Genomic DNA, 16,211 nt, shown 5'->3' on the forward strand with positions numbered 1-16,211 from the left:
TGAGGACACTGACAGGTACTGAGGCTGTGGATCCGATCAGCGTACAGTGTACCCGTCACGAGAAACACTCCTGGCAACGCCAAGCACCATTTAAAAAAGACAGGTAAAGGAAAGCCAGGTGCCTCGTAAGGAGCAACTGCTGCTGCTATGAAATGGATTCACTGCTGCTGTGAATAATCCATTTCACAGCAGTGTTGGCGTGTAGTCTTGAACTGGACGCAGTCCGAATATAATGCAAACCATAAGCAGGGGGAGGAGGCCTCTGCACATACGCACACAGAGCCATGCAGCCGCGCAGCGAGCGCATGAAATGCATCAACTTTGACTATACCCTCAGAGGCCATACATATGCTGGCCTCCAATCCGATTGGAAGAGAGAGATACAGAGAAAGACAGAAAAAAAAGAAAAAACACAGAAGTGGAAATCGTTGACTAGTAATAACACCTTTTCACCCTCCACTGGCAGCTGATACAGTGGTGTACACCCATCCTGCGCCCACTCACTGGCTGCTCCGCATCTTCTGGAAAACAGATGGACCCTCGCTTCTTGTCCACCTCCAGGTGAGCTGCTGCTGCGGGATCACCGGCCCGCTGAGCAGCGTGCACACCCGGGGCTTCAGCGCCTGGGCCGCGGGGTTAGTAACACGGTGGGCCCTCTCCCAGTCTCCCACTGCATCTACAGCCTCCACTATAACAGTATTCCTCCCTCCCACTAGCTCCGTATCAACAGCCAAGCGGCAATAATGCAGTGGCATACTTCTGCGTCAAATAATACCACAAGTTCACGTTACATTTCTTAATTGGGCTTTTCACGCACGTATTGAACCCTACAACGACAGAGAGAAAGAGGCTGCGCCGCAAGCGCCGAGCCTCACTGCGCAGCTTGGTTTTTTTGGTCAACAATTAAAAAAGCGTGTGACGTGAACACCATTCATTATCCTATTATGTCATCGTTAAATTGTAAATATCCACAAAACCACTGGTGCTTGTGTGAAATTGTTTCGCTCGATCGCCTCACACTGCCATCTGAGCGCGATGCTGCAAACACTCCCTGCGTTGTTCATCTCCAGCCCGCTGGGCCTTGCGCGTTAACCGGCCCGGTAAATATGTGTGTTGTTGGTGTGCAAACAGATGTTTTTAACGGAATATGTTCGCTGTCTGACCAGAGACAAAGCGCTACGCAGGGATGGGACACGGAGAAAGCATAAAAAGATCCCGAGGAGGACAGCCGAAAGCTCGGGCTCGTCCGTGGCCATGTCGTAGAGGCGTAAAGGGGAGTGGGGTGGGGGGGAAACACAGAAAAGATTAAAAAAAAAAAAAAAAATGTTCATTCCTTCTTGTTGCCATTCAGCTGTGCTTACCTTCTCTTGCCTTCAGGAGAACCGTGTTGGCCACGATATTTTCAATCTCCATTGTCAGAATGTGAATCCCGAGCAGTCGCGATACATTTCACTCAGCGGAAAAAAGACGTTTTTTTTTCTTTCTGATCAAACGTGCCGACGACGGTGAGGCTGCTGCACGCGCACGGGGCGAACGCGACACTGGCGCATAGTAGGTGTTTAATAGTGTTCGTCGTTCCTCTCCATGGCAAGACGTTTTTTTTTTTTTTTTTTTTTTATCAAACCCGACCTACGGAGCACTATGATTACGACGGTGCTTGTTAGCATTCACAGCCTGCCTCCCTTCCCTCTCTGCCTGCCTTCCTTCCTGCTTCGGTTCCCTCCTCCTCCTCCTCTTCCTCCTCCTCCTCCCCCTCCTCTGCACAACGAACCAGCGAGAGTAGGCGGGATCAATTTACAACCACTGCAACCACACACACGTTCACACACAAGTGCATTCAGACGTACATGCATGCTATTTCCTAGGCTTAGTCTCCTGAAATTATGGATCGTTATGACATTTATTGTGTGGCAGTTTCGGATTAAAACGTGCTTTATGTGTGTGGTTTGCTGCAAGTTTCCCTCTCCTCAACCACATGAGCGAGAGCCTACTGGAAACATCTAGGGGGGAAAAAGATGTTTCCTTGAAATAATCATTCTGAAATGGCCTTTTATCCAAGCATGAATACAAAATACTAATAAGTAAACTTTTCCTTCCTATGATTTCCTGCTTTACAGCTTTTTGCTGCCGGCTAATGTGTCGTTAGGCAACATGAATGCCTTTTGCCACAGAGGATTGATACAGACCGTGTGTCGTGTGAACAATGGTGTGAGGGTTTTAAAGTTGTTACATTATGCCGGGTGGGTCGTACAGCCTGGAGAAAAGAGATACCACACCGGTTTTCTCCTCCTCACAACCACACACTGTGACTGTGACTGTGTTCTAATCTGACTTTTGGATCGACTGAGCCCACAATGCTCGGAGAAGAGTGTGTGTCTGCAGAAAGAGAGGAGAGAAGTCGTGTGCCTTTCAAGGGACAATGTGGGAGTTGTAAAGTAATGGATGAAGTTGTTCTTGAAAAGATTTAGAGATCCATAAATGTGATCATTGAGAATAAACAATAGGCCTCCATAGCTGTTTCACTTTCCCTTTTTACTACGGTCATAAACACATCACAGGGAGGCCTGAGGGTATCTGGAGAGCAAGGAGTGGAGGAACTCAAAGATCAAAGGTCACAGACTTTCATCTTTACTTCCTCAATTATGTTATCAACACAGAATGTGTCAATTTACTGGAACATTTAAAACATGTCTCTTTTCATGTTTGACTGCTGGACAGAAGTAATAATGTTGGTTTTGAATCGTCCTGGCTGGGTTCATTTTGCAAGAATGATCTGAGTGCTGTACATTATCTTGCTGCTCTCTAAATAAATCTATAATGTGGATAGGTGTGTGTCTGACATGAAATCAACAAGTTGTGGTAGTTTACTCTCCCACCCATACATTATTTCCATTATCAGTTCCTAGAGAAACAGGATGCTGGTTATGGGACAGATACAACCAAAGAGCCCATTGACATAAAAGTGATTGTTACATGGGACGGGCAAGTAGCAAAACCTCACGTCAGCAATTCAATTGACAGCTATCGAGGCCATGGTTGCATGGGTTTTAAATCTGGTGCTGTACCGTGTCATACTGAAACACATCGATTCTTTCTTACTTTAAATTTAAGGTATATTTTTCAGAGTGCAACAAGTTGGTGCTATCACTCTAACAATACCCCTCAATCAGGGTTACATTCGTGGGAATTCTCAAAGAAAGAGACTGTCTGTACAGTAGATAAACCTGATTCTCATTTCACCATTTTAGTAATGCACCAGTGTCCATGGTCTGTCGGTACATGGTTGCTTGTCTGGAACGACATAAAAATCAAACTACTGATCCATTCAGATTCAATGCTGCCACCTAGTGGTGATAATGTATAAATACAGGCAGGCAAGCAGTATGCCAGTTTTCTTCTCTCTTTCAATAATGACTATTTTCACAGAAACAAAAAGAGTATAAATCTGACACCACGTTTCTTATTTATATTTGAAATAATTTTGTCCCCAAAAGAATGATTAAATTGTTAAAACTTACATTTAGTCGATTTCCCCTTAGTGTTACATATCAGGAGAATACTGTTGTAACCATTTTCCCGCCTAATACCCTTTGACTTTAAAGTTGTTTTCCAATCCAGAAAAGCATTACTGAGCCTAAATCATTATTTAACCACAGCAGTGCATTTTAGCGTTTTTTGTGTGCCCTCTGCAGTCTACTCAGCAGTTCGATTGAAGAGGATTAACTGTGATTCGTTTGTCATAGTATGTTTAGCTGATATTCCATTAGAGATAACCCTACAATATTCTTATATTTCTATTGTAACACTTTAAGAATAGCTTGGCTAAATAAACACACCTGTTAATATTCCATCTTATTATAGGCTGTGTTGTTGTACTTAATCAATTCAAAACCAATCTCCCCCTGGGGGGGGGGGGGGGGGGGGGGGGGGGGGGGGGGGGGGGCAGGCTGAGCGATTACTATATAAAACTGTAAATCATAGCTTGTTTTATGCAAAATCCCCAAAATGCTGTATTTGGATGTATTGAACACCATAATTAATATACAAGTGAAATATATGGTTTGCTTCATGAGAAAATTAAAATGTCACAGATGTGCACAATTGTGCCCCAATGCAAATTTTGGAGACCTCGCCTGAATTTTCTTTGTACTAAACCCTCTCTAACCTTGTTCTGCTTCATTTGGGTTAGAGTTGGACCTTACAGTTACATAATTTCAAAGAAATAATCATCCTGAAACCTTTTCATTTTTGTTGTGCATCTTAATTTACTCTTAACCAGTAACATATAGACTTATATTGACACATCTGAACAACATCTCACATGTGTAGCCTTGTATTATAACACCACAATTATTCAAATAGCCCTAGTGGGTGCAGAAATACATTTCTGCACCCACATCTACTCTACTACAATAATGTTCTTTTTACTATTACTATTACTAGTACTATTTAACAGCTTCAGTTACTAATTACTTTAGAAATTAAGAATTGATTTACATACAAAACATAAAATGATAAGGAACTTGTATTGATTTTCACAGGTTAAAGTACGACGCAACATTGTAAAAAAGTAGAGGTGAGAATTGATCAATTAGTGGATCGGCTCTTGGACCTTTATTGTAATCTTTCTACTGTCTCAGATAAAGGCACATGATTTCCAAAAAATACTTTAGTAAAAAAAATGATATGAGGTCAGTTTTCTAATAGACCCATTAAACTTTGTGGCAAAAAATTATTCCGATTTTTACCTGAAGTAATACGAGTGAACAGATTTAACTCTGAACGCTTCTCCACCAAATGTTGATGTGTAGTTTTTTGTGCAGGCTACATTTATGACACTAGATGGTGCTGCTGCATAAAGGTATGCCAGAATTTGACACCTACAAATAATTCCTTGAAGCATAATGCTTTCTGTTTACACATTTTAAAAACTGGTCTCTTTGTTCACATGATACCTGTATTACCATGTGAGCACGGCTTCCCTCAGCGGTTCATGTGCTGTGAGGCGAGACTGTATCTCAACTAGAAAATGCATTTCCTGCTGAAAATACGTTGAAAGCTGAAAGCAAATGAAAAATAGCTGAACATAGCTGAAAATACAGAAAAGGGAAACTACCTGCTGAAAAGTGTTGAAGCCCCAAACCACTGAACTGAATTGCTTAACATCCTTGTAGTTGAAATATATAACTGGAAAAATTGGATCATCTAAATAATCCAAGAGCTGAATTACAATCGAGGAAAAGCTGGAAACTATAAACTAGTAAAAATAACTGGAGCGCTGCAGAGATGGTTGTCCTTATGGAAGGTTCTCCTCTCTTCACAGAGCAATGATGACCATCGGGTTCTTGGTCAGCTCTACTACTCAGCTCTACTACTATTTTGTATATTTTTTTCGACATGCTATGACTTTTTAAAATACTTTTTTATCATGCAATACTATTACTTTTGTTCATACTTTTTCGACATGTTATACTTTTTTAGAGATACTATGGCTTCTTTTACTTTTTTCGACATACTATGACTTTTGAATACTTTTTTTGAAATGTTAGATTTTTAATGCAGGACTTTTACATTTAGTTAACTGTTTTGCTACTTTTCTTTAATTATTAATACTATATATATATAAATATATATGGTATATGGTATATTTATATATATATATATATATATATATATATATATATATGGTATATGGTATATGGTATATATATGGTATATGGTGTATATATATATATATATATATATATATATATATATATATATATATATATATATATATATATATATATATATATATATATATATATATATAGACTTCTTGAGCTCCACCACTGCCAATTATAGGCCGATACATTATAAAAAAAGAGAATATTCTTATAATAATGAACATATATTATTCAGTCTGCAAATAGACAACTTTTACTTTTAATACTTTATGTAGGCTATATTTTGCTGGTAATACTACCTTTACGACCGTACACGTGAAACAGCTCTATGCGCCTCTCTGTTGATGTCTGCTGGTTCCTTGCCCTGTGGGAGTTTTCACGTGACCACTAAAGAGAGCCCGTGCGCCTCTGAAGCAGCGGAGGACGCTGAGAGCAAACGGAAACACCGTAGTTTTGAGCTCAGTAGCTGCCAAATTACTTAGCTACTATAGTTAGAGGGGACGCTTGTCATTTTCGAAGATGTTTTCACTCGGGGAGAAGATGGAGTTTCTCATCGGAAACCCCTTTTCAACGCCAGTCGGTCAGAGGATCGGTAAGTCGCCGTTGCTTTTGAAACTAGGAGTTGTTCACCGCTGGATTCAATTTGACATTATTTAAATGACCTAATCAATAACATGTTTCAGCATTTTACAACCACATTCACGGGGATGTGGCCTAAAACTATTTAATAACACTTTTCATTTTTGTTTCCTGATCTAAAATGCAAAAAAAGAGAGAAAGAAAGCATAGAAATAAGTCTTTAGAGCCAATGACGAAACAGAGGCGGGACTCAAGCCTCCCGATCTTTCGTTTGATTGGGTTTTGCAAGTTCAATGACAACTCATCTGACGAATTAAAGAGGCGCTTTGAGTTTCCTCTCACTTCCTCGATCTATGTGTTTTTGTCAAGATACAGTTTCACACCATTATGCACGAGAGTCACTATCGCTGTTTAACAAGCATGTGTCATGTTGAGCAACTTATAAACAAGTTGCCTGCGGTTTGTGAAGCAAAAATATCCTCAACAGACTCTAAGACAGCTGCCGATGACAGATGTGTAATCAGGACAGTCAAGAGATGTGAGAAGCTGACACACAGCCATCCCAAGCCTCCCTTCCTCTTTCCTCATCTTCTCACTTTCTCACACAGTAATGTCAGAGGCTTCAGCTAGTCTGGGGCCAATGAGAGCAGAAAGCAGCTGACAGTCACATGAAGTGGAGGGAGCCAGGAGAGGGGGGGAGGAGGTAGAGGAGGAGGAAGAGGAGGAGGGGGGATGCAAAGGGGAAGGGAGTAAAATGGGATTGAGAAAGGTTGTGGGGGGGTGTTGGTGGAGAGGAATGAAGGAGATTTAGAGATTTAAGAGAAGTCTGTGAGGGGTGAAGTGCAAAGAAAGCTGGCTTTGATTGCTAAATAGTTTGGAGGGAAATACACGTTTTAGCTGAAAACCAACGTTATCAATCAGCTTATACCTATAAACAACGAGTTCCTATGCTAAAAAAAAAGCATACCACTCAATTCACATGAGAGATTTCAGTATTTGATGTTTGTCTGTGCTCCTCTTGCTGGTTTAAAGTTGATGGGGCCTTGTTGGATGAAGGTGGAGGCATCAATTCAATTCAATTCTGTTTATTTTGTATAGCCCAAAATCACAAATTACAAATTAGGTGTGTAACCTCAAGTATCACTTCTGTAAATGCAGTTTAGAATTCTGTCTTTAGATCCGCAGATACAAATAAAACAACCAACATATCTTATTTATTGTATGATATCATTATCATTTTTCCATGTGGTGTTTTATTGATTTTATTGATTATGTGAATCACACATTTTTATCCCAACTGACACCTTTTTAATTTATGTAATAAATCTAAAAAAGACCAGCTAGAAATGGCCTGTGTGACTTCTTATTTATCTTGCAGATATCATGATATCAGAAGAAGGTCTTCTGGTAATCCTGTAATTTTTCTATTACCATATTAGTACTCCTATATAACTGTAACTTTATTTGATTCACTCTCTGTTGACAGAGCGAGCGACCAGCGCTGCTCTGCAGTCCGAGGACTGGGGGCTCAATATGGAGATCTGTGACATCATCAACGAGACAGACGAGGGGTACGCAAGTAACGGGGTTTCACCAAGAAGCCTCGAACTGTCCACATCTGCACATTGCCTCATCCTTCTGACTAATACGCTGCACTGTCTGTAGCACTACACATTTTATTTTAATTTTACTTTTCATTGTCACGTCCTTCATTATTTTAATTGTTTTGGGTTGTGACTGAATGACTTATGGTTAAGGCCAATGTTTTCTCGGCCAGTGTTTTCTCTGCAGTGTGGTTTTTGTAACGCTAAAAGGCAAATGTCACTGTAATCCTGAAATGCAACATGTGTAGTGGTGAGATGTATCCAGTAAAAAGCTCAACTTTATGAGATCTCTCTCATAGAGATGAACCACAAACAAACCAACCTTTCTTTGCTCATTTCCTCACTTATAAATATCAGTTTTTCTTTCTTTCTCAGGCCCAGAGATGCAGTCAAAGCTCTTAAGAAGAGAATCGTAGGCAACAAGAACTTCAGAGAGATCATGTTGGCCCTTACGGTGAGTAATCGTCTGTAGGTGATCGTGTGCAACGATTTGATCCATTCTTTCACGGTCCTGATTGGCTGGTGGCCTAGTCGCAATGGTTTGCGGCTAATTTAACATTGAAGTCTTAGTGTATGCATTGAGACAAAAGCTTTATTTTGACTCGCATAGATGGAATTACATATGCAACATTTTTTTTATATGGACTGCATCACTGTCACACAGGTTCTTGAGGCCTGTGTGAAGAACTGTGGCCATCGCTTCCACAGTTTTGTGGCGTCGCAGGAGTTTATTGAAGGAGTTTTGGTGCGTTCCATTCTGCCCAAATATAACCCCCCGACGTCCCTTCATGATCGGGTGCTCAGCCTCATTCAGGTATGTGGATGCTCCTGTAGAGGGCAATATGACAGAAACTGTCTGCACTTGGCCTGCAACTAATCAGTATTTCCCTTTTGATTAGTCTGCTGCTTGTTGTCTTAAATAACTGATTAATCGTGTCCATAAAAAAAAGAAAATCTCCATCACATTTGACCAAAACCAAAAGCGATGTCTTGCTAATGTTTTCCCCCCTAAACCAGTATTTCTAAACCCAAATATATTCAATTTACTACCATAAAACCACAGCTTTTATGGTTTGCTTACGCTGGCCTCTGTAATGGCTGCAGAAATGTACAATTGGGTTATCTTTAGTGTTCTTTCTGATTTAAATGCCTTCACACTTTCCTGTGCTACATGGTCAAAGTTGTGTGTAGTAACAGACTAACAGGAATGATAACATTAGATAACTATGCTGAAGGAGTGATCCTTTTCTGTTGTTTTGGGTTTCTTCTTGTTTTTCCCCCTCATTTGGCCAGTAGACTGTGTTATTGAATAAGGATTTAGGAATCCGTTATTCTCATGATTTCTTTCATCATATCATCCCCAGTCGTGGGCTGATGCGTTTCGTAGCTCTCCCTCCCTAGCGGGGGTGGTGTGCGTATATGACGACCTGAAGAGACGTGGTCTAGAGTTCCCCATGACAGATCTGGATGCTCTGTCCCCCATCCACACTCCGAATAGGGTGAGACGGTCTACAAAGTGAAAATAGCTTACCAAAAGAAATGCATCTTGACTCCAGATATCTTTCTCTACATCGCATGTTCTCCCCTTCATCTTGCAGAGCATACCAGAAAACGAGACTCCTGAAATGATCCCGGTCGCTGCTCCCACACAGCAGTCACAACTACAAGAACCTCCCAGTGTTCCCACTCAGAGTACGTCACCTCCAGTCCTGTCCAGTGAGGGACCAGCCTCCCTCTCTGCAGTACAGGTACAACTGACGAAAAATGACGTTTCAAAGTTAGTAATATTTGTAGACTCAAGATCAATGTGCTTTCAATTTGACATTAAAGAACCTTTTTATTTGCAAATATCCGAGATGCATCTATTGTGTTGCAATAAAATACACAAATGTCCAATCTTTAATACATCTTAAAGGCACTAATATGTTGTATCAATATTCAGCATATTTCAATTTGTAAACTCTTGTTTTGCCTCTGAAACGGTATTTAAACCACGAGCATAGACTAGAGTTTAACTGCATCTTAAATCAGGCCCGTTGTTCCCAAACTGGACACTGAGTCTTGCACATGTGATCGTGGGGAAAAGTGTGGAGTGAAAATGAAGTTGTCAGAACTGACAATTTGACTAGAGCTGGAGCAGAGCCATTGTGAATGATTTTAGTTCCACCTGTGCTTTTCCTGCTTTTTCCATTTCAAAATATAACTAACATATAGCTATCACGTGAGTAATAGGCTGTTTCTATGCCCAATTTTTGGCTTTATGGAATACACGCCATTGTATTGTTGCTTTTGACTGCTGTTGATTTAAAAAAAGTTTCTTATCCAGGAACGGAAGCTGCGAAGTGAGTTGGCGCTGGTGAAGGGAAATCTCACCGTGATGACAGAGCTGCTGAATGAGCTAATACCTGGACAGAGCCAGCAAGATGATACAGAGCTGCTACAGGTGTGTGTGTGTGTGTGTGTGTCTTTGTGTGTGTGCCTGCCTTTCTGCCTAAGTCTTTGTCCATCATCAGCGTGTCAGGCCTGGTCTAAAAGGAGGACCCAGATGCAGGAGATAGTCGTACTGGTGCACTTTATTGTGTCCTTTGTTCCAAACAACTTTCTTAATAATCCATCAAACATAAAGCGCTCCCGAAGGAGGGGAAAAAAAAACAGAACAAAACTACTCACGAACAAAACTCTTGGGCAAAATTCTTATCTATGGCTGTGGACACGGGCTTTAGTGCATCGACAAGGACAAACACTTTGGCACAGGACAGAGGGAAGACGCAGACTATAAGCACATGAGGGCAATGGGGAACAGGTGGAACCACTCAGGGATCAGGGGAGACAATCAGACCAGTGACACATGAGGAAGAGCAAGTGACCTGAAACGAGAGGAGAGTCAGGCTTCAAAATAAAACAGGAAGTTACGAGACAAAAACCCCAGACAAGACAACCCTCACCGCGGTGTGACACAGCGCTGTTTAAAACAATTACTTCTATGAAGATGTACCATATATTATTGTGTGTTTTATTCTGATGCTGCATTATAGTGTGATCATACTTTTCTTTGACTTTAAATTTAACAGTCTACATTTTTGTGTTGGTACAATTTGTCATAAAAGCATGCCATGTGTAGACAGTAGATAAATCAGTAGATAAATCAGGATGAAGAAAATTGGGTACACCAACAAAAGTACATTTGATCATATAATCCTGGGACTGGATCTAAGAGAATTAATCAATCTCTCTGTCCTCCGGTGTCCAAGCAGCAGCTTTACTCGGTGTGTAAGAGCATGCAGACTCGAGTGGTGGAGCTCATCCCCCAGCTGCTGGATGAAGGCTTTATTGAAGAGCTGCTGATGGTCAACGATGACCTTCACAACGCCTTCATCCGCTATGAGAGGTGTGCTGCAGCCTAGCTTTATGTTTTGGATTGTACAAGTATTATTATTTGGATTATAAAAGTGCAATAAGTATATTTCTAATGGCTAAATTCATGCTCATTGTATTGTAATCGTGTGTTAGGTTTGACAGACTGAACAAGGCACAAATTCCAAATAGTCAACAGGTAAGAAGACGACTCGCTCCTCCTCATTTCTGCTGTAAGAACAAGCTCACACATGAGGTGATGCCCCACTGTGTTGCGTCCTCACTCTAGCAGAGCTCTACCAGCAACCCGAGCCTCATCAACCTCAGCCAACCGGCTGTCATCACAACAACCAGCCAACCAGCAGTCAGCAGCACCCCCGCCAGTCGACCGCAGTCAGCCGATCACAGTGAGTAAACTTTGTATAACTTCTGCTTCATATGCGCACTCTTTTGTAACACCAGGAATGTTGATAAGAACTCAACGTGGACACTTTTTCTTTTCTGTTTCCTTTACGTACACACTCGACCTGCCTTCACACTGAATGAATCAACATGAATGACACACACACAGTTCTGCTTTCATAAGTTGGCGTATATCTGGCAGAAAACAGGATGCTGTGGCTGGGCATCACATGGAGAGTTCAGAGTTTAAAAGAGATGTTTCACAATAACAAACATCACCGTGGCTAACATGACAACTTAGGAAAAAGGAGGAAATCCAAAATTGCACTCTTGGAGTATATGATCTGTTTGAAAGTGGCCTCTGGGTACAGCATCACGGTTTCCATACATATAATAACATTTGAGTAGAAACAAATATTAAAAGTATTTAAAAACAGTTTGTAGCTTAATTATAAAAAATGTGTTGCGACAGGAGTATAGATAACAGAATGGAGGAGCTTTTTTTTTTCAGTGGTGATGAGTAAAAATCTGTCTTGCAGAAGAGGAGGGGGAGTTTGACATGTTTGCCCAGACGAGAGGCAGCTCTCTGGCTGAGCAGAGGAAAAGGTGAGCGATGCTAACTGACAGAAAGACACACATCATATCATGACCACGAAACTGTCACAACATGTCAGGGTTTTTATTTGTGTGCAGCTCTGACTAAGAGATGAAGGGCCTCATCCCTTGTGGTTACTTTAACCTGGCATAGTAGTCTTAGCTATAACTGCTTTACAGATAACTGCAATCTGTGACTGAATCTGAATATTATTTCAAGACATAATTTCATTAAAAACGTCTGAATGTAGTGAGATGAAATTACAATCTGACTGGTGAGCCTGAGGTTATTTTTGCCAATAAGCCTCCGATGAAATATATTTACAGTTTAGTTTTTGACACCATATGAGGAACACAAAGCTTTTACAGTTTTTTTTTTTAATTAGACTTTCACTTGGCAATTTGCATTTCACAAAACAAAAGATTATTTTACTAATAAGAAATAAACAACGGTCATAGCCAAATGTTTAACGTTGCATGGCACGTAATTGCAACGTCCAAGGTTTGACTCTCGGGCAAAGACTGCGTCACAGCATTACAATATATCCTATCCCCAGTGTCAGGTATGAGGACCCAGGAGCTGTGGAGGGCCTTGCTGGAGCTCTGGATACAAGGTTGCAGGTCACAGGCGGGGTGAGTATACCGCCATCAGACAGACATGCAGTCAAACAAAACATTTCCTGTGAAACAAAAATACAAAGTGTCCTGATAATTGTTAAACAGTGTTGCCTCTTTGAATACTTTTCCTCTTAGATGCCACCGTCAAAAAACTCTCTGCAGAACGATGTTGACAAATGGTTATCTTGTGATATGGTAAGAGAAAGCTTCTCTCTATTAAATTGTGTTCTTTTTAAATAATGTATAATATACTGCAGGATGATATATATTTAATCTGTTTTATTATGTTTGGATGTGCAGGAAGAGAAGTCTTCAGTTAGTGAGGGAGTTTCCAGTGAGGGTATGTTGTTCCGTCTACTGGCCATTGCTGCCATTTTAGTGTAATAATAATGTTTCATATTTCATGTTTACTTCCTGTGTGTTCATGTGTTCATGCACATACACACACACACACACACACACACACACACACACACACACACACACACACACACACACACACACACACACACACACATCTAACTACAACTGTCCCTTTCAGAGTTTGATCAGTTTCTGGAAGATCGGGCGAAGGCATCAGACCACAGTGGACAGGCAATTCAAAGCGTGCCGCCCTGCACAGCCAGACCGCCACCGCAATCTACCCGGCAACAGGAAAGATCAGATCATCTTTTCTCACTTTGAGTTTCAGGACAAACAAGAGGGTGGATGTAAATGTCAACATACATTTTTAATAATCATATACAAAAATTACCACAATTACACACATGCTGTGTTAAGTCAGGTTTCCACTGAAAGTACACACATACACACACACACACACACACACACACACACACACACACACACAATAAACCTGACACTACAGACCAGCTGCCAAAACAACTCAACTCCAATATTTCTTAGTTAATTCCTGCTCTTTGTTATCTTTATCCAAGTATAAAAAACTTACTATGACTGTATTTATGAATGATATTATTATAATGTTGCTGTCAACACAAACTTAAATTGCAACAATTGTTTAGAATTACGTATAATATTGCAAATATGTTTGATATCACGCCATTGTGTGCCTTTGACCCAGACAGATCTTGTGTAGTTGAGAATAAATAGGGTTATTATCCTGCAAACATGTTGCATCTGTCCTCTTTTTATAATTCGGTCTGCTATGTCATTATCTAAGCTGCCATGATGGGAATTTAGCCTGAAGCTCATTTTATAACTGACCTAAGAGCATTCTTTGTGTGAGAGAGAGCTGGTATTGTTCAAGATATTGTGTCTGTGATTGCTGCTCCACCAAATCAAGGTCAAATGATTCTTCTTTTTTTTTCTTGCCTTATGCCTGCTGGGAATTATGTCAAACTAAATCGGGTAATCAACACATGAACCTAGCTTCTCAGATGTGTCCTATGAAGCTAGCCAAAACATCAGAGCCTTGAAAAAGAAGTGGGAGCTTAGTCGCCATCCTCAATAATATGTCTGCTGTTTGTGTTATAAGGCACTGATTGCAGTGTGTTATTGTGCATAAACTCAAGGATGGCTGGTGTAGGAGTGTGTAAAGCATCCAGAGAAAAAACCCATAACTCATCCTTCTGTTGAACCATCCACACCTAAAACCATGTCTCGACCATTTAATTGTGTTGTGTGTCTGCTGGATTTCTCTTTCTGTCCTTTCAAGATGAGGAGGACACAGACTGGAATTCACCGTTTCTTCAACTGAGAGCCAGTCTGCTGTCCTACTCACACCCAGTCCCTCCATACACCCTGCTGACAAACCCTGAGGACTACCACTACATGCCCAAACGCAGACACCGCCACCCCTCACGCCTCCTGCGTCTTCTGGGATCCTCTTTTGACCTGTTCTGGATGTCCATAGAACAGTCATCTGAAGCCGGTGGTCAACCTTTGGGTAATGAGTCGCTGCCGGAAAATTACCCAACGACACCGCTGCCAGGAAGAAGTTCAACCTGAGTGTGTCTCCAGAGCTGAGAGAGGCTGCAGCAAATCAAGCCATTAAGCTGGGAAAGGAAGCTGCAGATCAAGACATCAGTTCTCTGCCCTCACATGTCGCCAGTTCAGTCAGAGACTGGTTAGTGCGCTCTGCCACTTGTGGATTGAGCTACCAATGGGTGGATCTGGGTCCAGCTTTCTGGCCACGTTGGCTGCGTCAGACGGATTGTGAAAAATCAGATGGAGTGCAAAGTTGCTCCTTTCCCGGTGGGATGGAGTGTGTGCGAGCTCTTGCAGCGCATGTAAAGATTCTGACTTGGCACTGCTTGAAAATCCCAGAGGGAGGAGATGTTTCTAGAGGGATAAAACCTGTCAGATCTGATGGCAGAATTGAGATAGGTACAGGTGAAGTCATGAAAAAGTGTTTATGGAGGCAAGTGTCTTACCCTGTGGTCACAGCATGTACATGTTCTTGTAAATAAATGTTTTTTTCTCACTGGAGCTTAAGCTTTTCAATCATCATAATATGCTGGATGTTTATATGCATATGTATTTTATACGGCCATTAAGTTGTTCTTGATTTAATCAAAAATGTGTCAAATGATTTTCCAAACCTAATCATATTTGCTTTTAATCACTCAGTAAGATGTTGCACCTTTATGTTACTGGCTTTAAGCAGATTTTAATAAAAATATTTTCTCCTAAAATATTGTTGAATTATTTTGCTTCTTTGGCATCATGCTCTTTTCCAGTAAAACACAGATTTGTGAGAGTTGACAACACAGTTGTTTGTTACATAAAGCAGTGATAAACTACTGAAAAGCCTATCATTCACTTGATGGTCCATTCTGTGATTATAGGGCTTAAAATTGATAACCTTTAGATCACAGGTTTTTCTCACAGGTGTCAGTAACACCAGTTGTGATACATTCATATGATTTGAAAAATTTGTTTTCCCCAATGGTTTCAGAACACTGTAGACTTTTCGCCTTTCTGTCCTTTTGTTTCTTCCTCTTTTTTTGCTTTTCACAATTAGCATGGTTGTACTTTTTTTTTTTTTTTAAATCAAATACACTTTAAAATGTCAACCTAAAAGGAATATCTATCCTATCCTAAAATTGAAAATCCAAGAGAAATTGGTATCCAGTTGGGCAATTCTGAAAAATAATTTTGCGACAGGAATGGTTTTCTTTTGTATTATATAATAGCATACAAGCAACTAAAGATGTGGTATGCTTGATTCACTATACAGCAAGCTGGAGCAAAGAGTAGTGAATGTTTAAGTCAATAGCCCATATCTGCTGACTTTCTCACAACACATGAACAAAGCCAAGTGTATTACATCATTATTAAATTACACCATTGATATCCTAATAAAACTGTATAAAATAACTGTATTGCATTCACCTTTGATTATTTGAGTTACAATAAATGACAACAAGAA

The 16,211-nt window shown here is 40.6% G+C and overlaps 2 protein-coding genes and 1 pseudogene across 4 annotated transcripts in view; 2 read left to right on the forward strand and 1 right to left on the reverse strand.

Moving 5' to 3' along the window:
- The window catches only part of grk4 (G protein-coupled receptor kinase 4), a 39,119-nt gene extending 37,414 nt beyond the window's left edge, over nt 1-1,705 (reverse strand). Inside the window, exon 1 of the mRNA XM_079220338.1 lies at nt 1,362-1,705. Coding sequence (XP_079076464.1) covers nt 1,362-1,413 — 52 coding nt within the window. The 5' untranslated portion in view covers nt 1,414-1,705. The remainder of the gene's footprint in view (nt 1-1,361) is intronic.
- Nucleotides 1,706-6,121: 4,416 nt separating this feature from the next.
- On the forward strand, nt 6,122-13,935 carry LOC306737929 (target of Myb1 membrane trafficking protein). 2 transcript variants are annotated; one of them, XM_079219738.1, is made up of 15 exons: nt 6,122-6,258; nt 7,732-7,816; nt 8,225-8,303; nt 8,514-8,663; nt 9,214-9,348; nt 9,448-9,597; nt 10,176-10,292; nt 11,104-11,237; nt 11,360-11,402; nt 11,493-11,610; nt 12,145-12,211; nt 12,757-12,832; nt 12,953-13,012; nt 13,118-13,157; nt 13,359-13,935. In XM_079219738.1, the coding sequence occupies exons 1-15, from the start codon at nt 6,186-6,188 to the stop codon at nt 13,499-13,501; spliced, it is 1,470 nt and encodes a 489-aa protein (XP_079075864.1). In that variant the 5' UTR covers nt 6,122-6,185; the 3' UTR covers nt 13,502-13,935. The 2 variants fall into 2 exon arrangements, with proteins under 2 accessions (XP_079075864.1, XP_079075865.1); XM_079219739.1 differs by having other exon boundaries at nt 11,496-11,610.
- Nucleotides 13,936-14,491: 556 nt separating this feature from the next.
- On the forward strand, nt 14,492-15,417 carry LOC306738223 (noggin-like; annotated as a pseudogene). Its single transcript has one exon. The product of its transcript is annotated as a noggin-like (transcript).
- Nucleotides 15,418-16,211: the final 794 nt, after the last annotated feature.

Source organism: Taurulus bubalis (assembly GCF_910589615.1).
Source record: "Taurulus bubalis genome assembly, chromosome: 6".
Taxonomy (NCBI): Eukaryota; Metazoa; Chordata; class Actinopteri; order Perciformes; family Cottidae; genus Taurulus; species Taurulus bubalis.